Source organism: Mirounga leonina, unplaced genomic scaffold, assembly GCF_011800145.1.
Source record: "Mirounga leonina isolate KUSES-001 unplaced genomic scaffold, KU_Mleo_1.0 Mir_418, whole genome shotgun sequence".
Classification (NCBI taxonomy): Eukaryota; Metazoa; Chordata; class Mammalia; order Carnivora; family Phocidae; genus Mirounga; species Mirounga leonina.
The window spans coordinates 22,807,904-22,832,666 of record NW_023270739.1 but is presented as its reverse complement, the minus strand read 5'-3'; the positions used below and the strand labels follow the sequence as shown (position 1 = coordinate 22,832,666).

At 36.3% G+C, this 24,763-nt stretch overlaps 1 protein-coding gene across 5 annotated transcripts in view; it reads right to left on the bottom strand.

Annotated features, from left to right (window-relative positions):
- Positions 1–24,763, bottom strand: part of CEP83 (centrosomal protein 83) — a 150,503-nt gene that overhangs the window by 77,206 nt on the left and 48,534 nt on the right. For 4 of the 5 annotated variants that reach the window (XM_034987837.1, XM_034987838.1, XM_034987839.1 and 1 more), the window contains exons 2-5: positions 24,326–24,601; positions 23,506–23,656; positions 14,913–15,005; positions 12,454–12,585 (exon numbers count right to left, since the gene is read on the bottom strand). In XM_034987837.1, the coding sequence (XP_034843728.1) occupies positions 12,454–12,585; positions 14,913–15,005; positions 23,506–23,656; positions 24,326–24,498 (549 nt within the window). In that variant the 5' untranslated portion in view covers positions 24,499–24,601. Of the gene's footprint in view, positions 1–12,453; positions 12,586–14,912; positions 15,006–23,505; positions 23,657–24,304; positions 24,602–24,763 lie in introns of those variants that run through there. The other variant, XM_034987840.1, reaches the window with a different exon arrangement.

Here is a 24,763-nt window from a genome sequence, read left to right as displayed (position 1 = left end):
CTACTAATTCTGTAATTTACAGGTCTGTTTCTGTCGACTTTTTCTCCATTATGAAATAAATTCTCCTGTTTCTCTGCATGCCCAGTCAATTTAAAAAAAAAAAAAATAGCCTTTATTCCATGCTCATGGATTGGGAGAACAAATGTTGCTGAAATGTTGATACTACCCATAGCCATCTACAGATTTCATGCAATCCCTATCAAAATACCAACAGCATTTTTCACCAAACTAGAACAAATAATCCTAAAAATTTTATGGAACCACAAAAGACCCTGAATAGCCAAAGCAATCCTGAAGAAAAGAACAAAACAGAAGAGATCCCAATCCCAGATTTCAAGATATACTACAAAGCTGTAGTAATCAAAATAGTACAGTACTGGCATAAAAACAGACACACAGATCAAGAGAACAGAAATAGCCCAGAAATAAACCCATGATTATATGGTCAATTAATCTTCAATGAAGGAGGAAAGAATATCCAATAAGAAAAAGACAGTCTCTTCAATGAATGGTGTTGGGAAAACTGGAAAGCTATATGCAAAAGAATGAAACTGGACCACTTTCTTATACCATACACAAAAATAAACTCAAACTGGATTAAAGACCTAAATGTGAGACCTAAAACCATAAAAATCCTGTAAGAGAGCACAAGCAGTAATTTCTTTGACATCAGCTGTAGCAACATTTTTCTAGATAAGTCTCCTGAGGCAAGAGAAACAAAAGCAAAAATAAACTATTGGAACTACATCAAAATAAAAGCTTCTGCACAGCTAAGGAAACCACAAAACTTAAAAGGCGACCTACAGAATGGGAGAAAATATTTGCAAATGATGTATCTGATAAAGGGTTAGTATCCAAAATATAGAAAGAACTTCTACAACGCAGCAGAAAAAAACCCACAAATAATTCAATTAAAAATGGGCAGAAGGCATGAACAGATATTTCTCCAAAGAAGACATACAGATAGCCAACAGACACATGAAAAGATGCTCAACATCACTCATCATCAGGGAAATGAAAATCAAAACTACAATGAGATATCACCTCACACCTGTTAGAATGGCTAAAATAACAAACACAAGAACCAAGTGTTGACGAGGTTGTAGAAAAAAAGGACCTCTCTTGCACTGTCAGTGGGAATGCAAACTGGTACAGCCACTGTGGAAAACAGTATGGAGGTGCCTCAGAAAGCTAAAAATTGAATTACCCTACAATCCAGTAATTGCACTACTGGGTATTTACCCAAAGAAAATGAAAACGCTAATTTGAAAAGATATGCAACCCTATGTTTTTTGCAGCATTATTTACAATAGCGAAATTATGGAAGCAATCCAAGTGTCCACTGATAGATGAATGGATAAAGACAATGTGCTATGTATAAATACAATGAAGTATTACTCAGCCATAAAAAAGAATGAAATCTTGCCATTTGCAACAACATGGATGGATCTAAAGGGTTTAATCTAAGTGAAGTAAGTCAAAGAAAGACAAATGCCATATGAGTTCACTCTTATGTAGAAGAAACAAAACAAATGAACAAAGAAAAAAAGAGACAAACAAAAAATAAACTCTTAACTATATAGAACAAGCTGGTGGTTACCAGAGGGGAGATGGGTGGGGAAATGGGTGAAACAGGTAAAGGGGATTAAGAGACACTTATCATGATAAGCACTGAGTAATGTATAGAACTGCTAAATCACTATATTGTACATCTAAAACTACCATAACACTGTACTTTAATTATATTGGAATTCAAAAACTTAAGTCTTTATTTATTTATTTAGTTTTATTTATTTGACAGAGAGAGACACAGTGAGAGAGGGAACACAAGCAGGGGGAGGGGGAGAGGGAGAAGCAGGCTCCCTGCTGAGCAGGGAGCCCAACACGGGGCTGGAGCCCAACGCGGGGCTCAATCCCAGGACCCTGGGATCATGACCTGAGCCGAAGGCAGACGCTTAACGACTGAGCCACCCAGGCGCCCCAAAAACTAAGTCTTTATTTTTTAAAAAGGCTTTACATTTTAGAGCAGTTTTAGGTTCACATCAAAACTGAGCAGAAAGTACAGAATTCCCTTATGTCCCTACCCTCACCTGCCCACAGCCTCCCCCACTAATCAGCATCACACACCAGAGGGGTATATTTGCTACAACTCATGAACATATAACAACGTATCATATGACCAAAAGTCTGTAGTTTATATGAGGGTTCACTCCTGGTAATTGGTAAGTTAGACTTTATTAAATTTATATAATGGATGGATATTGATGGATATATACTGACATGGATATTGATGGATATATACTGACATGTAGCCACCACTTTAGTATCACACAGAATAGTGTCACTGCTCTAAAAATCCTCTGTGTTCCACCTATTCACCCCCCCTCTCCCCTAATCCCTGGCAACCACTGATATTTTCAATGTCTCCATAGCATTGCCTCTTCCTGAAGGAATTCTACAGTATACAGCCTTTCCAGATTGGCTTCTTTCACTTAGTAATATGTAATAAAGGTTCCACCATGTCTTTTCATGTCTACATGTAACACAGTTCATTTAACTACTCACCTACTGAAGGACATATTGGTTAAGTTTTGGCAATTAGGAATAAAGGTGCTAAAAATAACTGCACAAGTTGTTAGGCAGACATAAATTCTCAGTTCTTTTAAGTAAATATCAAGAAGTATGACTGCTGCATCTTATGGTAAGATTATGTTTAAGATTATGTTTAGTTTTGTAAGAAACTGTCACACTGTCTTCCAAAGTTGCTGTACCATTTTGCATTCCCACCAGTAATGGTGGGAAGTCCTGTTGCTCCACATCCTCACTGGCAATTAGTATCAGGTGTTTTGGATCTGGCCATTCTCAATATGTGTGTTGTAGTATCTTGTTCTAATTTGCAATTCCCTAATAACGTATAATGTTGAACATATTTTCATAAGCTGATTTGCCATGTGTATATCTTCTTTGGTGAGATATCTGTTCAAGTCCGTGGCCCATTTTTAAACTTTAAATAAGGCTGTTTTCTTATCATCGAGTTTCATAGTTCTTTGTATAATCTGAGTAACAATCCTTTATCATATGTCCCTGTAGTAAATATTCTCTACCAGTCAATGGCTTCTCTTCTCATTCTCTTTACAATGTCTTTCACAGTGGTTTTTAATTTTAATAAAGTCTAACTTACCAATTACTTCTTTTGCGTATCATGTTTTTGGTGTTGCATCTAAAAAGTCATCGCTAAAGCCAAGGTCATCTAGGTTTTCCCCTGTTATTTTCTAGGAGTTTGATAATTTTAAGTTTTACATTTAGGTCTATGTTCTACTTTTAACTTTTTGTGAAAGGTGTATGGTCTGTGTCTAGATTCATTTTTTCTTGCATGTGCATATCCAGTTGTTTTAGCACCATTTGTTGAAAAGGCTTTTTCTCCATTCTGCCTTTTCTCTTTGTCAAAGACCAAATGGCTATATTTGTATAAGTCTATTTCTAGACTCTCTGGTCTGTTCTTTCAATCTATTTGTCTATTCTTTTGCCAATAGCAAAGCTGGTTACAACAGCTTTATAGCAAATCCTGACATTAGACAGTATCAGTCATCTGACTTTGTTCTTTAATATTGTGTTGGCTATTCTGGGTCTTTTGTTTCTCTACATAAACTTTAGATGTAGTCTGACAACATCAACAAAATAACTTGCTGGCATTTTGATTGGGATTGCACTGAAACTACAGATCAAGTTGGGAAGAACAGACATGTTGACAACATTGAGTCTTCCTATCCACAAACATGGACTAGTACTCCATTTATTTAGTTAATTTTGTTCATCAGTTTTGCAGTTTTTTCATACAGATCTCCCATTTTTTTTTTTTTTTCAGATTTATATCTCAGTATTTCATTTGGGGGGATGCCAACATAAGTCATATTATGTTTTTAATTTCAAATTCCACCTGTTCATTCCTATTACACAGGGAAGTGTCTTTTGTACATTAACCTTGTATCCTGCAATTTCACTGTAACTGATTATTAATTTCAAGAGTTTTTTGTTCACTGTTTCAGATTTTCTACATAGACAATCATGTATCTGCAAGCAAAATGTTTTATTTCTCCCTACCAAATCTGTATGTCTTTTATCTCCTTTTCTTGTCTTACAATATTGAATAAGACTCCCAGCATGATGTTGAAAAGGCATGGTAAAAGGATATCCATGCACTGTTCCTGATCTTAGTGGGAAAGCCCTAAGTTTCTCATCATTAAGTATGATGTTAGCTATAGGTTTTTTGTAGATGTTCTTTAACAAGCTAAGGTAGTTTCCCCCTCTATTCTTAGTCTGCTGAGAGTTTCTATCAAGAATGGATATTGGAGGGGCACCTGGGTGGCTCACAGTTGTTAAGCATCTGCCTTTGGCTCAGGTCATGATCCCAGGGTCCTGGGATCGAGACCCACATTGGGCTCTCTGCTCAGCGGGAAGCCTGCTTCTCCCTCTCCCACTCCCCTTGCTTGTGTTCCTTCTCTCGCTGTGTCTCTGTCAAATAAATAAATAAAATCTTTAAAACAAAAGAATGGATATTGGATTCTCTCAAATGATTCTTCTGCATCTACTGATATGATCATGTGATTTTTCTTTTTTGGCCTGTGGGGTGATGGATTACATTAATTCATTTCCTAATGTTGAACCAGGTTTGCATGCCTGACATAAATCCTACTTGTTCATGGTGTATTATTCTTTTTATACACTGTTGGATTTGATTTGCTAATATTTTGTTCAGGATTCTTGAATCTTTGTTCATGAGAGGCAGTGGTCTATAGTTGTTTCTTTTTTTTTTTTTTTCCTTATAATGTCTATTTGGTTTAGGTATTAGGTATCTGGCTTCTTAGAATGAGTTACGAAATATTACCTCTCATTCTATTTTCTGAAAAAGACTGTAGAGACCTAAATGTTTTGTAGAGTTCACTTATGAACCCATCTGGGCTGCCCAGTCATTTTTTATTGGATGTCTGACATTGTGAATTTTATGGTTTGCTTTTTTTTCCATTGCTGGATTCTTCTGGATTCCTTTACATACTTTTAAATCTTCATTCTGTTACGCTTTTAAATTACTTAGAAATAGTTCGATCCTTTCAAATCTTGCTTTTACACTTGTTAGGGAGAACCAGAGTAGCCTTTAGTGTAGGGCTAATTTGGCTGTACTACTGAAGTAAAACCCTTCTGAGTCTTGCACTCAATGCACCATGCACTGTAAAGCCTTTCCACTCTGATGGACATAATATGGGGCAATCGTAGGGCTTACTTCATTTGTTTTCCTTCCTTCAGGGATCACTGCACCTCATACTACCTGTTTTCCAGTGTCTGAACACCACGGTTTCCTATATCTTGTCTCAGTTTTTAGGCGAGGCCTTAGGAAAATTCAGTCCCTATTACTCCATCATGGCCAGAAACAGAAACTCCCAGACAAGGTGAATCATGGTTCTATCACCTACCACCTTTACAACCTTGGACTAATCTCTCAGTGCTTCATGAGTGTTTTTTCATGAGTGTTTTCTCATTTATAAAATGGGAATAATGACTAATTCCCACAGCTGACAGAATTCAAATAAGTATATATAAAGTGATTCTCTCAATAAACTAAGTATGAATTTGTGCCCCAGCTCTATGTATTTTACTTTTTCAACTTCTGCAGCTTGTCATTTATAAATCTGAAATCTAGAAAATATCAGCTATGTGTATTATGATAATTAGTACTATGACTAATGCTGTCAAGTACTAACAGTAGTAACACCATTAATGTGAACATTTACTATGTGTCAGGCATTATGGTAACTATTTTGCACATGAAGTTCCACGTTCTGAGATCTCAGTTTTTAAAATCAAATTAGTTGACCTTTTTTATGTTTCTACTAAGTTTCCCCTCTTCCCCTATATGCACTAGAATTAATTTTTCCTAAATTAATGATGGAATACAAAAACACTGTCATTTGTTTATATTGAGGAGAAAGTGGCACTTAAATTATTTACAAATCTAAAGTTCATATTTTAATCTAGTTTTGGATGTTATAATTTCCTTTCCTTATACCCTTATTTTCTCCTAGTAAAAGAAAGATAGTCACAGGGAGAAAGCAATTCCCAGAACTACGTACTTGCCCCCCAGACATAGTTACAGAAAGATTAGGGAATGGAATACAAGAAATATTGGGAAACGAGCTGATGTTCACTGTGTCTTAAAAAGAATTGTATTGAGACGGAACAAGAGAATAAGGATAATAAAACATATGCCACCAGGGCACAGAGCACCTGAAAGCAGAGCAGTCCAAATGCTGGAGTGAGATGAAGGTGGGGGCAGAGGAACTGAAATGAGAGATGCCCTGGAACTATTTAGATCATCTAGAGAACAAACCTGACACTGAAGACTCCAGCATGCTAAACAACAGGATCATACACTCCAAAATTTTGGTATGTGCTAACATTTACTGAATATTTACTATGTGCTAGGTACTTATATAAGTACTTTACACATACTAATTTATTAAATCTCACAGATCCATGAGATAGATATTATTAACACCATTTTACAAATAAGGACACTGAGGCACAGAGAAGTTCAGTTCTCAATGTCACATTAAATAAACATCTTCAACATTTTAAAATTTACATGTAAAAAGTTTAGTTTTTGAGGCAGTCTAAACTGTATCCATACAGAGAATTATTATTTTTTTATTCATTTTTGAGAGAGAGCAAGTGAGAGCATGAGTGGGGGAGGGGTCAGAGGGAGAGGGAGAAGGAGACTCCCCGCTGAGCAGGGAGCCTGATGCAGGGCTCGATCCTAGGACTCTGGGATCATGACCTGAGCCAAAGGCAGATGCTTAACCGACTGAGCCACCCAGACGCCCCATACAGAGAATTTTAATGAGTAAGATTCCACAGAGCCCTTCTAAAAGGTTTGCCAAAATCCATTCCAGAGAATTCCCATTGGGAGGTACCTTAGTTTTAATTTGGGAGACTTTTGCCTATTATAATATGGTTTATAATATCTGAGAAGGGTGCTAGTCAGAGAACTTGGAATATTTTAGATAAAGGAGCCTTACAGGCCACCTAGAGGTTCAGAACATACCAGGACAAATTTAGGATGTGTTTTAAGAGGTTTCATGATATGTGTGTCAGAATAAAGACCAAAACTTGAAAATGATTATCAGTTTTGTGCTACCAGTGTTGTAAGAAAAAATAGCATGTGGTAACAAGGACCCAGAAAAGTTCTCCTTTCTGCCACAGGAATTCTGCCTTCTCACCAGCCCCATAAAAACCAAGGTACAGGGGTACCTGGGTGGCTCAGTCAGTTGAGTATCAGCAGGGAGTCTGCTTTTCTCTCAGACTCTCACCCGGGTCGTACGCACATGCTCGCTCGCTCTCTCTCGCTTGCTCTCTCTCTCAAATAAATAAAAAGGGCGCCTGCGCAGCTCAGTTGGTTAAGCGTCTGCCTTCGGCTCAGGTCATGATCCCAGAATCCTGGGATCGAATCCCAGAGTCCTGGGATCGAATCCCGAGTTGGGCTCCCTGCTCCATGGGGAGTCGGGGAGTCTGCTTCTCCCTCTACCCCTCCCTCCACTCGTTCTCTCTCTCTCTCTCAAATAAATGAAATCTTAAAAACAACAACAAAAAAACAAACAAACAAAAAAACCAAGGTACAGCTCAGTTTGGAAAGCCAGACGGAATAATCTCAGGCACTTGTCATTATAATATTGTCATTCTAAAGTTTTTCATATGATTCAGTACTCACTGCCCCTCTCTCAAAATCTACATACTTCCCCACTGAATTACTCCTGCTTCTTGCACTCATTCAGTTGACCAGTATAATCACCTATACCTATAACTCTTTGTATTGTTCATTACTATTTGCAGAATATAAAATTAGACACCAAATAACATAGTAAAACACAACAGTACCACTTTGAATAATGCTTATATATACAACTTCAGAATTTCATCTGTATGAAGTCCCAGACTTAATATGTTCTTATAGCTGAATGCATTGAGAAACCATGACATTATCTTACTTATAAAGACATCTACTTTCATATATTCCTTTTAATTCAGAGTATCATGAGGAAAATGTGAATCACTAGAGTGCTTCTCATGAAAACACTAACAAAATCTTCCTGAAGTATTCACCTAAGAACACAGTAAAGAATATTCAGTTACTTCTTTTATCTGTAGAAGTGAAAATGCGGGGCACCTGGGTGGCTCAGTCGTTAAGCGTCTGCCTTCAGCTCAGGTCATGATCCCAGGGTCCTGGGATGGAGCCCTGCATCGGGCTCCCTGCTCAGCGGGAAGCCTGCTTCTCCCTCTCCCACTCCCCCTGCTTGTGTTCCCTCTCTGTGTTTCTCTGTCTAATAAATAAAGTCTTAAAAAAAAAAAAGTGAAAATGCACAAGTATTGTGTGAATCCTTAATGCAAGAAAAGTCAATTATTTTTAGTACAAACTAAAATATTTTATACCAGTTTAAATTGTAAAATTGGCAGATGGCAAGAGTAGGCTTTTCTTTGAAGTTTCAATGCTGTTTCATGATCCACAATCATATCACTAAGATAACTGATGGAATGAAAGAACAATTACCGATTATCCACTAATTAATACTGTTCCTGCATACTCAGTCAGGAAGTAGAAAGAAAAGAACTTTGGTCTTATCAGAAAGTTTTATTTTTCTAGTCTCTACAAATTATGGCTTCTTAGCTACCTGTTTATCTTCAGATTTCTGCATAAGACATTTAAATTAGGAAAACTAATGATGCCAGTAACCCCTTAAAAATTTTTATAAATATTATTTGGCCTCTCATGGGTGAAAAATAGATTAGTCATCAGATTTCAGATGCAAGTTTCATTCTTTAGAAAAACAATAAAACTAAGAAACTAGAGAACACAAATAATCATTACCAGATAAACATCAACATTAGGTTTTAAATGCAAAATATAAACTAAAGCACCAGTATCCTTAACCTCAGTGGTTGGTTACTCTTTAATACACTAAACCAATTTTTAGGCTGGAAATCTTTATCATTCCTATTTTCCACAAGAAAATTTTTAAATGTAATTCCTTTAAGTCTGTCATGATTACAGATTCAAAACCTTTCATCATCATTAGTTTAAACTGACAGATCTCTTGAACAAAATTGGTTTTTGGATGGCTCCTAAATGAAATTACCAATGATTGGGGCGCCTGGGTGGCTCAGTTGGTTAAACGACTGCCTTCGGCTCAGGTCATGATCCTGGAGTCCTGGGATCGAGTCCCGCATCGGGCTCCCTGCTCAGCGGGGAGTCTGCTTCTCCCTCTGACCCTCCCCGCTCTCATGTGCTCTCTCTCTCTCTCTCTCTCTCTCTCTCTTTCAAATAAATAAATAAAATCTTTAAAAAAAAAAAAAAAAGAAATTACCAATGATTTGAAATTGCCACACCAAACTAAAAACTTTGGGCTGGTAGTTGGGGCACCTGAGTTCTATGGTAAACTTGGCTGCTGACTTTTTGTGAGACTCTGGGCAAGGTGCTTACCTTATGCTTCAAGTGTCCTCATTTTAAAACGGATAAAATAATACAGTGTGCTTCACTGCAGTGACTATTATAACAAGACATCATATGTGAATAGAGCTGTAAAGAAGTTTTTAATAAAAAAGGCTATTATAAATATTTATAGTTTTCTAGTACTGTATTACCAATGGACTCAAATGTTCCAATGTTCATCTAGCTTCTTACTTATCAATCATGAAGCAGTCTGCTCAGTAATTAAACATAAATATTGTTAAAAATCGATGCTACCCAGAGCAATCTACACACTGAATGCAATCCCTATCAAAATACCAACGACATATTTCACAGAGATGGAACAAATACTCCTAAAATTTGTATGGAACCAGAAAAGACCCCAAACAGCCAGAGGAATGTTGAAAAAGAAAAGCAAAGCTGGTGGCATCACAATGCCGGACTTCAAACTCTATTACAAAGCTGTCATCAGCAAGACAGTATGGTACTGGCACAAAAACAGACACATAGATCAATGGAACAGAATAGAAAATCCAGAAATGGACCCTCCACTCTATGGTCAATTAATCTTCAACAAAGCAGGAAAGAATATCCAATGGAAAAAAGACAGTCTCTTCAACAAATGGTGTTGGGAAAATTGGACAGCCACATGCAGAAGAATGAAACTGGACCATTTTCTTACACCATATACAAAAATAGACTCAGAATGGATGAAAGACCTAAACGTGAGACAAGAATCCATCAAAATCCTAGAGGAGAACACAGGCAGCAAGCTCTTCGACCTTGGCTGCAGCAACTTCTTGTTAGACACATCTCCATAGGCATGGGAAGCAAGGGCAAAAATGAACTATTGGGACTTCATCAAGACAAAAAGCTTTTTTTTTTTTTTTTTTTAAAGATTTTATTTATTTATTCATGAGAGACAGAGACAGAGAGAGAGAGGCAGAGGGAGAAGCAGGCTCCCAAGGAGCAGGGAGCCCGATGCGGGACTCGATCCCAGGACCCTGAGATCATCATCTGAGCCACCCAGGCGCCCAAGACAAAAAGCTTTTGCACAGCAAAGGAAACAGTCAACAAAACTAAAAGGCAACCTACAGAATGGGAGAAGATATTTGCAAATGACATATGAGATAAAGGGCTAGTATCCAAGATCTATAAAGAACTTATCCAACTCAACACCCAAAAAACAAATAATCCAGTCAAGAAATGAGAAGACATGAACAGACATTTCTCCAAAGAAGACATACAGATGGCCAACAGACACATGAAAAAATGCTCAACGTCACTCAGCATCAGGGAAATACAAACCAAAATTACAATGAGATACCATCTGATACCTGTCAGAATGGCTAAAATGAACAAGTCAGGAAATGACAGATGTTGGCGTGGATGTGGAGAAAGGGGAACCCTCCTACACTGTTGGTGGGAATGCAGGCTGGTACAGCCACTCTGGAAAACAGTATGGAGGTTCCTCAAAAAGTTGAAAATAGAGCTACTCTATGACCCAGCAATTGCACTACTGGGTATTTACCCCGAAGATACAAATGTAGTGATCCGAAGGGGTACGTGCACCCCAATGTTTATAGCACCAATGTCCATAATAGCCAAACTATGGAAAGAGTGGAGATGTCCACCAACAGATGAATGGATAATATACAATGAAATTATTACTCAGCCATCAGAAAGGATGAAATCTTACCATTTACACCAAAGTGGATGGAACTGGAGGGTACTATGCTGAGTGAAATAAGTCAACCAGAGAAAGACAATTATCATATGGTTTCACTCATATGAGGAATATAAGAAACAGCACAGAGGATCATAGGGGAAGGGAGAGAAAAACGGAATGGGAAGAAATCAGAGAGGGAGACAAACCATGAAAGACTCTTACCTATAGGGAAGAAATTGAGGGTTGCTGGAAGGGAGGGGAGTGGGGGGATAGGGTAATTAGGTGATGGGCATTAAGGAGGGCATGTGATGTGATGAGCACTAAGTGTTATATACAACTGATGAATTACTAAACTCTACATCTGAAACTAATAATATTCTATATGTTGGCTAACTGAATTTAAAGTTAAAAAATAATAAAAAGAATAGATCAGTTTGATCCAATTAGTAATTGATAAAGGAAGGTGAGTGTATTCTAATTCTTAATTTCAAATAAGGATGATGCAATAAATACATAATGCAGATGTGTTTGTACAAAGAATATTTCACATAACTACAGATACCAAGTTTTTTGTTGTTGTTGTTTACAAATTCCACTAGTGTTAGATTTCTTACTTGAATATAGCAGGACAAAACTGATATTTCTTTTTATCCTGAAAAATCACATATAAGTCCATAAAGAATGATAAACACAAATTTCATTTTTGGCAAAATTAGGAGATGAAACATAAAATGAGTAGAAAGGCTGTCTAAGCAGTAGAAACAGAGTAGGAGAACATGCTGCAGGCAGCAGAGAGAAAATTCTGCAATTGTAGATGTCAGAAAGAACAAGGTACACTTCTTGAATGTGATGGGCACGCCCTAAAGTATAAACCCCTTATTTCTGTCAGTAGAAACAAGGTACATGGGCTGATAGCCAGAGCTCTCCTGGACGTGGTTTGGTTCCAAAAAGTAGAGGGGGAAAGTTCTACATAAAAAAAGTCATATAAAAAACTGTATTTGTAGAAAGAAGTCTGTCTCTCTATGAAAGAAAAGAGACTATCTCCATTGACTAGGGCAAAATAAAGGAGGAACAAAAGAGGAAAAGCTAACAGCCAAAAAGAATGTTCACAAAAAACAATGTAACTGTAGAACAGATGAATATCATGCCAAATACTTTACCATTAATGAATGAAACTTAATTATGCAATCAACTCTAACTTGGAATTTACAAAAAATCATAAAATTTTACAGACTAGAAGGATAATGACTCAACTAGTATAATCACTCACCTCTGATTCATATTTTATTTTTTCTTCTTCTAAAATACGTGCAAATTCTTCTTTCTGGTGTTCAAATTCTGATTTGAGAAATGTATGTTCATAGCGAAGCTTATTATATTCAGTTCTATACTTTTCCACTTCCTAAATTAAAAGGAGAGTGTAATTTATGACACGTTTATAAATGAAATTTGTACTCACTGCAAAAATCACTTTTGCAAATATAATTTTATTGAAAGCCATTCTAAAAAGCAAAAAATAAGCTTAATAGAAATATAAGTAAACCCTGGAAAATTTTTTTCTTTTTTTAAGGATTTTTTATTTATTTGACATAGAGAGACACAGCGAGAGAGAGAATTAGGCCTCCCACTGAGCAGGGAGCCCGATGTGGGGCTCAATCCCAGGACTCTGGGATCATGACCTGAGCCAAAGGCAGACGCTTAACCATCTGAGCCACCCAGGCGCCCCTAAACCCTGGAAAAATCTTATGGCAAGTATCCTACATAAAGAATCAGTACATTCTTGAGAAGGTGCCAATAGAGCAAATTACCATTCAGTTTACCTTATTTCCTCACTGATTCTCATAATAATAAAAACGAATAGCACATTAAAAGTTTTGACCTGTGGGCCTAACAGAATAATATTTAAAAATGTAGTATACCTTTCAAAATTAGTTAAATTTTAAAAATTAACTCTATAGTAAAATATAAAATAGCCTCCTAACAGTCAGGATGAATTCTAAGTAGATAAAATATTATTTGAATATTTAGTACAATAACTTAAGGTTCAATCAAGTATGACAATGATAGTTCAACACAGCAGTCTAAAGAATATATGTAGCACCAACTTTCCTGACTAACCAGAACACATGTGAATCTCTGGTATGTTCCAATTCTGCTTACTAACACTACAAAAGTTCTTGGCATTCTAAAATCAGTAAGAACTTAGGCAATAGAGAAGATGAAGGAGATGCTATTTCAACATTCATCAGGAAATTAAGTAATAAGAACACCTTCTAAAATATTCAGCTCACTGTAACTCTTCGGTTGAAAGATTTCTCCAAGCAAGTTTACAAACCAAGAAAATGGGTTTCATGATTTTACTAAAAAAAAAAAAAGCTTTTACTTAACTTGATCATTTAACTTTAGGTCTAAATGGCTTTGTTTAAATCCAAAAATTAAATCTACTCCCAAGCATAATGCTTTGGTTACCCACCAGGAGGATATTCAAAAGACGACTTTACCAAGCCAATAAGCCATTTATAAAAGTGGATTCTACAGCTATTTTGTGCCATGGCAGCATCACTAGACAACAGCTTTCCAAAGGGGTCCATTTTGAAGGGGACAATATTCATGTGTTATGTATAAGGCCCAGTCTATTCATTAAATAAGGTTACATATATAAATTGTCTGGCATAGTACTTAATATATGTCTTTTACTATTCCATTTATTAAACATTTAATCATATTATACCAACATGAAATTTCATAAGAGGAAGGAAACATTTCAGTCTGAAGGAAAACTGTAACAAATTTTAATTTTTCTGAGGTTGCATGAAATACACTCTTTCATTCCACAAATATTAACTAAGCACCTATTGCATGCTAGGAACTTAGACTATACAGTGAACCAAACAGATAAAGGTTCCTCCTCTCATGCAACTTACATTCTAGAGATGGTAATAAAGAAAATAATAAGCACAATAAATGTACAGAATATTAGAGGATAAGTACTAGAGAAAAATAAAAAGTAGAGCAGGGTAAATGGGGATCTAAAGGTCTAAGAAGTGATGGTGGAACACTACATCAAAAACTAATGATGTATGGTGATTAACATAACAATAAAAAATTTTTAAAAAGTGGTGGGAAGGGCAGGAAGCAGTATTAAATGGAGATACAGGTTGGTCACAAAGTAGGCCACACTGAGAGCAAAGTCTTTCAGCAAAGACTTAAAAGAGATGAGAAAGGGGCGCCTGGGTGGCCCAATTGCTTAAGCGTCTGACTTCAGCTCAGGTCATGATCCCAGAATCCTGGGATCAAGCGCCAAGTTGGGCTCCCTGCTCAGCGGGGAGCCTGCTTCGCCCTCTCCCTCTGCCCTCCACCCCCTGCTCATGCTCTCTCATATGCGCGCACTCTCTCTCAAATAAATAATTTTAAAAATCTTAAAAAAAGAGAGAGAGAAATGAGGAAGTTGGCTAAGAGATATCTGGAAGGATACTGTTCATGCCAGAAGTAAGAGCTATAGCAAAGATTCTCGATCTGTTTCATTTCTGGAGTGCCAAAGAAACATCAAAGAGGCCAATATGGATGGGGGGAAGGAAGTCAGAGAGATAATGGGATCTGATCTTGTGCAGCCCTAAAAGCCCCTTGAGTTAGAAGGGGAGCTACTGCAGGGTTTCTGAATAAGAGAATGGGGCTTTTGATCAGTCATATAAAGATAAATGCACAGTTCCTTCTACATAAATTACTTACTTCATCCAGATTCCTAAAACGTTCTCTCATTGGAGTTTCTAATTCTTGTTGTATTTGGGCTTGTAACAATTCCAACTTTTGTGGAGTTAATACCTAGTATGTAGAGGAAAAAAGCATTCTAAGTATAAAATCACAAATACTAAAATCAAGAATACACCAAATTGCAATGCTTAATTATAATAAAATCCAATTCATAGAAATTTCACAATATACCTAATTCTACAGTAATCACTATATAAATAGAACTATCATTTGAAACAATACTTGAAGATCTCAATTTCAGGCTCTCAGATGTGTCAAAAATTCCATTAACATGAGATAAAGATAGTAACTGATTATTATTGATTATTATTATTATTGTGTCTGTTAGGAATAACTCTGTTGGCAGCTAAGGTTACCATGTTTTATATAATGGCTAACAGTCTATCTCCTAAAGAAATCAAAACAAAGGTGTAATAATCTGGTACACCATAGAGAATTCTTCAGACTTATTTTCGATCAGAAAAGGCTGACTTTTACTTTGAGCACCAAAACAAGGCTCCTCCCTGTTATGTTCTCTTATAGAACTCATATTTCAAAAAATGATTAAGTATTTATGTAAGCTCCTGAAGGGCAAACACAGTCTTTATTCACCATGATGTGTTCCCAACACCTCACACCACTGCCTGGGCACATAGGATCACTCAATTACAAACAAACAAAGACCTAGTATGGAGGGGCGCCTGGCTAGCTCAGTCATTGGGTGTCTGCCTTCGGCTCAGGTCATGATCCCGGGGTTCTGGGATCAAGACCCGCATCGGGCTCCCTGCTTGGCGGGAAGCCTGCTTCTCCCTCTCCCACTCCCCCTGCTTATGTTCCCTGTCTCGCTGTATCTCTTTCTGTCAAATAAATAAAATATTAAAAAAAAAAACAAAAAAAACCCTAGCATGTACTTACATTAACCTCTGAAAGTGAAGAGTAATATTCAGTTTAATTCATTCATTTATTCATAAATACTCCAAACAGTCCAAAAACTTCACTGAATGAATACTTACTACATACAAAACATTCTGCAACATACTATATAATCTATATAACATACTGTTCTAAATATCTTCCATGCATTAACTGATTTAATCCCTGTAATGATCCTCAATGTAGCTATATTATCATCCCCCTTTTTTTTTTTACAGAAACTGAAGCATACACAGAGTCTAACTTTGTAAAGATCACAAAAACCCACAGGAAGCATTTCTTGCCCCATAAGAAGTTCAAACTCTCATGTGAAAAATAACATACATACAAATAACTATAAAAATAACCAATATAGGCTTATCAGACAGGTAAAGACCAACAGAAAAAATATTAAGTATAGAAATAGTGGCACATCAAAGGTATGGGAAAACTAAAGCTTAAACAGAGCCGGAAACTTAAGAATGGATAACATTTTAAATTCCCTGGGGGGAAAAAAGTGCTCCTCAAAGGTATGCTAAAGGCATTTTGGATTGAACTGCACTAAGCACTACAGACAATTTAGAATCCTGGATCCTTGTGCACTGATGCTCTCTAGATACTGTGACAATCAAGGCCATGCTGAAACATTTCCAAATGCCACTTAGGAGAGCTACATCCTGGCTGGGAACAAAAGGGAAAGAGATGCGAGCTATAAGTAGAAGATTCCTAAATATCAGATTCAGACTCTTATAATTTACTCAGTATTCAACAGTACTTTTTTTTTTTTTTACTTAAAATGAATAAATATAATTACATACATAATTCAAACAAAAAAAGTATTAAAAAACTAAGTCTTCTCCCTTCAGTTATCCAGTTTCCCTCTTAAGAAGCAATCATGGCTAACCTCTTATATATCCTTCTTGAAACAACATACAAATATATAAGCATAAACACCACTTTTTAATTTTTACATAAAGAAAGGCATACTATACACATTTTTCTGTACTTTGCTTATTCACTGAAGGTATTCAAGCTTAAGAATGGCATCACCATATCTATATTTTAGGAAGAAGCAAGATGGATCAAAACCTTTGGTGAGAGAAAACTGGTGACTAGGGCAGGAGTGGGGGAGGCAGTGAGTGGAGCTGGGAAATCACATAGAAAGCTCTTATTATAATCTGGTTTATGATGTCAAGAGTCTGGGTGATAGTATCAAGAGTCCAAAGTGAGAAGGGTGGTAATTAAAAGGTAAAGAATAATAGATAAACCTTTAGATCCTGTTTCAAACAAAACAACTTTAAAAATAAGCAAAACTGGGGGCACCTGGGTGGCTCAGTTGGTTACGCATCTGCCTTTGGCTCAGGGCATGATCCTGGGATCCTGGGATGGAGCCCCACGTTGGGCTCCCTGCTTAGCGGGGAGTCTGCTTCTCCCTTTGCCCCTCTCCCCTGCTCATGCTCGCTCTCTCACTCTCTCGCTCACGCTCTCTCTCGAATAAATAAATAAAATCTTTTTTTAAAAAATAAGCAGAACTGTGGGGAAATTAGGGAAATGTGAACAAAGATGCAGCATTAAAAGACATTAGGGAATAAGTACTTTTAGGTATGATAATTGTATTGTGGCTATGCTTTTAAAGGAGAGATTACCTTGATATAAAGATATATACTAAAATACTAGAGTTGAGATGATTTGCTTCAAAATAATCCAGAAGGGTTGAAAGACAGAGCAGGGATGTCAGAAGATAAAACAAGTATTGATGGGTATGTGAGGATGCAACACAACCACCCTTTCTACTTTAACCTTTAATTACAGAAATCTCAAACAAGTACCAATTAGAAATAAAAGGGCTTCCACTTCCAACAGATGTCATAATAGAGATCAGATTTATTCTCCTGCCTAAAACAAATAAAAGAATAAACAAAAATCAAACGTTTTCAAGATAGTGGGCATAATTAAGCAACAAAGATCCCTGAGAGACAACAAAGAAAGTAAGCTTTGAGAATGCTTCCAGGCCATGCACAGGAAGGGATATCCAGGCAGAATCTGATGGGACTCTCTGACTTAAAAGCAAATGGAACAAAAATCCAGGGAGAGCAGTGTGGCTAGAATCACAAGCAGGGTAGCAGAAAAGAGGGTGGCACAGAAACAAAATTATGAAGATCTGCAAAAGGCTCATTCAGAAGAGTACCCCGATCAGCACATGTATGTAAGGAAAATATTTAATTAAGGCCAGGAAAAGAATGAATCACATGGATGAGTAATCTGAGCTCACAGAGCTATGAATAGTTCCTTTTTCCAAAAGCCAGACTGAAAACCTTCATTTCATTGAGAAATGAGTACTCAGAAGGTTCTCAGCAGTGGCAAGTAGTGAGCACTAAATATTAATCTGCTCTCACTTAACAAATCTTTAAAAGCAAGACCCAAAAAGATGAAACTGTTTCCAAGTAACTGTCCCAGAACAAAATTCAAGAATATCAGAATACAAAAATATCTAGCACTCAACATAAAATTTACAATGTCTAGCATCCAATAAAAATTTATCAGGCATGCAAAGAAGCAGGAAAATACTACCCACAATAAACAAGAAAATCAATCAACCAAAACCAACCCAGAAGTGATACAGGCGTTAGAATTAGCAAAGACATTAAAATAGTTATTATAACTGAATTCCGTATGTTCAAAAAGCTAGAGAAAAGACTGAACATGTTAAGTAGATATAAGGAAGTTATTAAAAAGACCTAAATTGGACTTCAGTGTAAAAACTACAATTTCTGAGATGAAAAATATATACTATATGGGATTAATGGAAGATGAGATCCTGCAGAAGAAAAAAGATCAGTGAACTTGAAGACAGGACAACAGAATCTACCCAAAATCCAACAAGGAGACAAAAAAGATTGAAAATAAATAAACTGAGCATCAGTGAGTTATGGGAGAAGTTTAAGTGGCCTAATAATGGAATCCCCAAAGGAGATCAAAGAGGAGGCAGAAAAAAATATTTTCAGAAGTCACGTACAAAAATTTTCTCAAGGTGATGAAAACTGTAAACCCACAGACCCAAGAAGCTCAATAAACCCTAAGCACCGTAAATATGAAGCACAAAGTCATATCAATCAAATTGCTCAAAATCAGCAATAAAGAGAAAATCTTAAGGGCAGCCATGAAGAAAAGACTCACTGTATACACAGAACAAAGATAAAGATGACAGCAAATTTCTTATGTGAAACAACATAAGTGAGGAGACAGAAGAGCAACATCTTTAAAGTACTAGGGGGGAAAATAGTCAACCTAGAAATAAATACTCAGCAAAACTATCTTTAAAATCAATTATTTTTAGATATATAAGAGCTGAAAAAATTTCTCATATAGATCTTACTTTAGAAACATTAAAGAAAGTCCTTAAGACAGTAGGAAAATGGTACCAATGGAAATATGATCCACACAAAGGAGAAAAGAACACTGAAGTTGGTAACTACACAAGAATCTTGTAATCTATAAGGTCTCTGATTTAAAAAAAAAAAAAATCTCAACAAGATCTTTTTGTTATCTCCTAAGAATCTTATAAAAAACAAGCACACACACATAAGAAAAATCTATCTTCCCTCCCAACCCTGCCAAAGCACACATACACCAAAGACACAGAATTAGAGGATTTTCTCCATGCCATTTTAGGAGAAAAGTATGCTGTGTCTTAGACTTCTAATGGAATACAGCCACCACTTGTCTCAAAAGAAACTTACAAGAATGCTTTATCATACAACAGTCCATGTGTCATTACCTATATTAAATCTATATTACATCAACACTTGTCATGTTAATAAAATAGACCACTATTTTTCAAAGAATGTTTTAATTTAAGAAGGCAGATACTGCTGTGCCAGAGATTCCTAAAAAAACTAATGACAAACTGAATAATAAATTTAGCTCTGAGCTTCCTAGCAGCCAAATAAAATGGGAAACATACTGGGTTATATAGTTTCCATTGCCTGGCACAAAGAAAGCATATAAATTTTTGGTAAAGTAACTTTTAAAATTTGTAACAGAAATATTATCAAAAAACTCATAACATGGTACATAATAACACTATAACAACAGCTAACATGTTCTATCCACTTTCTGTATCAAAGCATTGTACTAACACTTTTTTTTTCTTCTAATATTTATTTGACAGAGAGACAGCAAGAGAGGGAACACAAGCAGGGGGAGTGGGAGAGGGAGAAGCAGGCTTCCCACTGAGCAGGGAGCCCGGTGCGGGGCTCGATCCCAGGACCCTGCGACCATGACCCGAGCCGAAGGCAGACGCTTAACGACTGAGCCACTCAGGCGCCCCTGTACTAACACTTTCTATGCACTAACTCATTTCGTCTTTACAATCATCATATAAGTTAGGCACTATTATTATTTCCATTCACTACAACTACACAAGTGACATAGAAATATTCTTTAATTGATTATCTTTTATATCATTTTTCTATAAAAGCCGAAGGGATATTAAATCTTAGCTCAGAAAAGGCATTTTGTAGGTAGACAAGATAATACATGTATATCTTGAAAATAATCATCTTTCATAAACATTTACTAACATATTTCTTATTGCTTCTACTTTGTTGAGTTTACTTAATTTTATTGAACTCGTACAAATTGCTAACATCCATAAAGCAAATAGCTAAATTTAGCTTCAACATGCATACATAATATAGATCTCTATTTTAGTTTATTTTTGCCAGATAAATATCATAGAGAAACCACTTACGTTTATCTTGAAAAACAGAAACTTTACCAGACAAAATATATTTGTCAGCAAACATCTGGGAAGTTATCACATGGAGAAATGTCTAAAGTTATTTTGTGTAGATCCAAGGAACAGTACAAGAAGCAAGAGAGAGGCTACAGGGAGGATGATTTCATTTCAATATGACAGGGAAAATACTTAACATACTCCAATCCATAAATGAAACTGGATCACTTTAAACATTCACTAAGTTCTCTCCCACTGAAAGCACGGAGGCAGAGAATAAAGATCCCTGTGTCACAAATGTTCCAAAAAGGAATTCGGCTTTGAATAGTGTATTAGTTTCCTAGAGCTACGACAACAAAATACCACAAACTGGCTATCTTAAAACAACAGAAATTTATTGTCTCACAGCTCTGGAGGCTAGAAGTCCGAAATCAAGTTGTCAGCAAGGCCACACTCCCTGAAGGGAAGGATCCTTCTTTGCTTCACCCTAGCTTCTGGTGGTGTGCCGTTGATCCCTGTCCTTGCTTGGCAGCTGCAGCCCTTCAATCTCTGCTTCTGTCATGACAGGACATTCGCCCCACCTCACCCCCTGCCCTTCACCCTGTGTTTCTGTCCTTGTGTCTGTTCTCCTCTTCTTAGAAGGACACCAGTCACACTGGATTAAGGGCCCATCATCCTTCGGTATGACCTCATCTTAACTAATTACATCAGCAAAGACTATTTTCAAACAAGGTCACATTCTGAGGTACTGGGCATTAGAAGTTTAACATATTTTTTGGTGGACACAAGTTAACTCATTACAGATATGAAACAATGAGAGCATCATTAACTCTAAGATGCTGAAGCTTTAGGTACATATGAGACAAGAAAGAACATTGTATTATATATGAACAGAACCTCAATTCCGAGTCATCCATTTATTCTACTTCTTCATGTCATTCATTCAACAAAAATTTGCTAACATATTATAAAATATATAAATACAAAGAGAAATCTACTTGAGCACTGAAGACACACTGAAAGAGTTCCTGCCCTTACAGAGCCTGCATTCAAATAGAATAAATGCCATCATTCATGAGTATCTACTATGTGTCAGACACTATACTAAAAATATACATGTTATTTCATCAGTCCTCACAAAAACCACTGTTAACAACTTTTATCCTCTTTACCACATGACAAAACTAAGGCATAAAAACAGATGTTTGTTGAAGGTCATCATCTCACTGGTGAACTGACCGTTTTTTTGGTTATAAAAATGACCTTTTTACCTTAAGTGACACTTTTTGTCTTGAAGTAAATTTTATCTGCTATTAATATAATTAGTTTCTTCAAACTGACATGGAGACATGCTTATTTGTACCAAGCATGTGCAAACAATATGCTAAAGAAGACTAGAGTGTTTATATCTACAGTGCCAGAAGAATATTTGGAAGAATTCCTTGGAATCAGTGCTCACAGATTCTCATTTCTATGGCCGCTCAATTTTTGCAAAACAAATTAATCCACCAATTCTATAGGCTTAAATTACATTTGCCTATTCAACTCCTATTTGTGAGGTTTTTGTTTAAATGTCCTAAATACACCTAAGAATAAAACACCACAATAGAGGCTCCAACCCAAGCTTAGTGATGGTGTTCCCAACAATGGAAGATTTCAAAAAGATACTGAATAACCAACTTCTAACACTGCTGTCAAAGGAATCCATGAATTGGGCGATATGCCATATTAGATGACTGAAAAGGTAGCTTTTTACTCTTATCAACTTCTGACTCCAGTATTAAAAATACTTATCATTTGTACCAAGCACTAAACAGAAATACACAGCTGGTACCATTTAGAGATTAAATGAACACAGGAAAATGTAATTGCTAATATCTACTAATTTGAAATTTATAGTAAGTTTAGTTTTGGTCTCCTTTCTAGGCAAATGAGAAATGAAATGATAGTACTATCCTCTGCTTTAGAAACTCCATTTACCCTGCACACATAAAATAAGTGCACATATTGTTTTTATAGTCTTTTAAGAAGTCCCTTAAAAATAACTATCAGTCTTATCAACTATACCTCAGTAATGAAAAAAATTTTTAATGTCTTTTTTAGCTCAGCTGCAGATATAATACTTAAAAGAAAATCAGTAAAACTTTCTTTAAAAAAATATTTTTAATTCTCAATATTTATCAATTCAAACCAGCCTTTCCCGCAATTATTCTGAAGAGTGAAATATTTAAATCAGGACAGGTAATATAATACAAATTTACATGAAACAACAGTTTCATGGCTAAATCCCACATGGTAACTAACATTCCAGAATATATGAAAGAATATTAAATTATACCATGTGGACAACAGCAAAATACTCATTAAGAATGTAGGCAGAATTCACCAAATTTAGCAACATCGGACTACTTTTGTATCATAGGTGCAAAAGGCAGGCCTCCCCAGGATGGGCTGTTCTGGCATGAAGATTGTTTTGATTTAAAAGCTATCAAAACCCAGCAGATTTAGGAAAAGCTCTTTACCTCCCTCTCAACTGCCTAAGTTTAATTGGAAAGAGAGGCTATACCAAGAAGAGAGCTATTAACAGAGGTTCCTTTTTACCTAAGAAATTTATCTGCTTAACAGGGCAACCTTTGTTTTCCAAAATTCTCTCACCATCCTGCTAATGATCTGCTTTCCCTTTGTATCCCCAGACTTTACCGGTCTCCCTAGCTCAGGATGTCATATAAGCCTACTGTTGCCTATCTTTGGAATTTCATGTTTGTGATGTTTGTGTGGATTCTGCATACTTTTGAAACTAAATTTGATTTTCTCTTATTAATCTAATCTCATGCCAATTTGATTCTTATCCAGTTTAGAAGGACCCAGAAGGGCAGAGGAAATTTTTTCCCCAATAGTACTAACTGAAATGTATTTTCTTACCTGCAGTTTCATTTCTTCTAAGTCTTTAGTTTTCTCTACTAATTCCCCTCTTAGTTCTTCAAGCAGCAGCTGAAATTTTTCCTGGTCAGTCTTCTTTTCATTTAACAGGCGCTTTAGCTCATGTCGTGACTTTATGTACTCATCTTGCAATCTGATTTTTAAAAAAAGAAAAAATTCAACTTTAAGGATATCCTTTGCTTTATCCTAATTGCATTACTTTATGTGAAGTCAACCAACACTACAGAACAAGACCAATTTCATATATTCCATTAAGTCCATAAACCTCTTTTCTTTATAGAGTTTAATTATTAACACTATAGTTTATTAATACAATTTTACTTGGGGGAAAGGAAAAACACACTTAGCCACCTAGACATTTTATATGTCTTGCTACTTTCAAAGCAAGACTTATAAATTCATAGCACACTTGGGACCATGTTTAGTTTAGTTTTGAATAAAGTAATCTTAAAGCAAAAATTTCACTGTATTAAATGTTTTGGGTTTTTTTTAAAGATTTTATTTATTTGTTTGACAGAGAGAGACACAGCAAGAGAGGAAAACACAAGCAAGGGGAGTGGGAGAGGGAGAAGCAGGCTTCCCGCGGAGCAGGCAGTCGGATGCAGAGCCCAATCCCAGGACCCTGGGATCATGACCTGAGCCGAAGGCAGACGCTTAACAACCGAGCCACCCAGGCACCCCAAGAAGTTTTAAATGTATATACTGCAAACTAACAAAATTATACTGTATGTTCCAGAGCAAACGTTCGGACAAAAATAATTTTCTTAATAAAGCCCCTTACCTCCAAATTTAAGCAATTTACCTTGTGTGTTCAGCTTTAAGAGTCTGATAGTTAGTTTTATGACGTGCACATCGTAACCTTTCATCAATTAACATTTTTTGGAACTCAGATTGAGAATCTGTCACCCCGCTGTCTCCACCAGGAGGAAAAATAGTGGGAAAAGTATCCATATTGGTAAGTGAGCAGTTGACCATGTAAAAGTAAGTCTGGCTTCCTTTTTGTCTTAGCTTTCTTTTTTTCAAGGGTATTTTCCACTTCCTTCTTCCTAAGACAGACTCTCAGGATGCCAAATTATACCTGCACAGAGAAATGCACTTAGTTAGTGATGAATTAAACTCATTCACTGTGACATTCTTTTTATCCCTTCTTGTTATTCAACTATCATTTCTATAACAAAACCCAAATTTTCCGATTTTTTAATTGTTCATAAAACAAAAAGAACAAAGTTGAATCGTACCT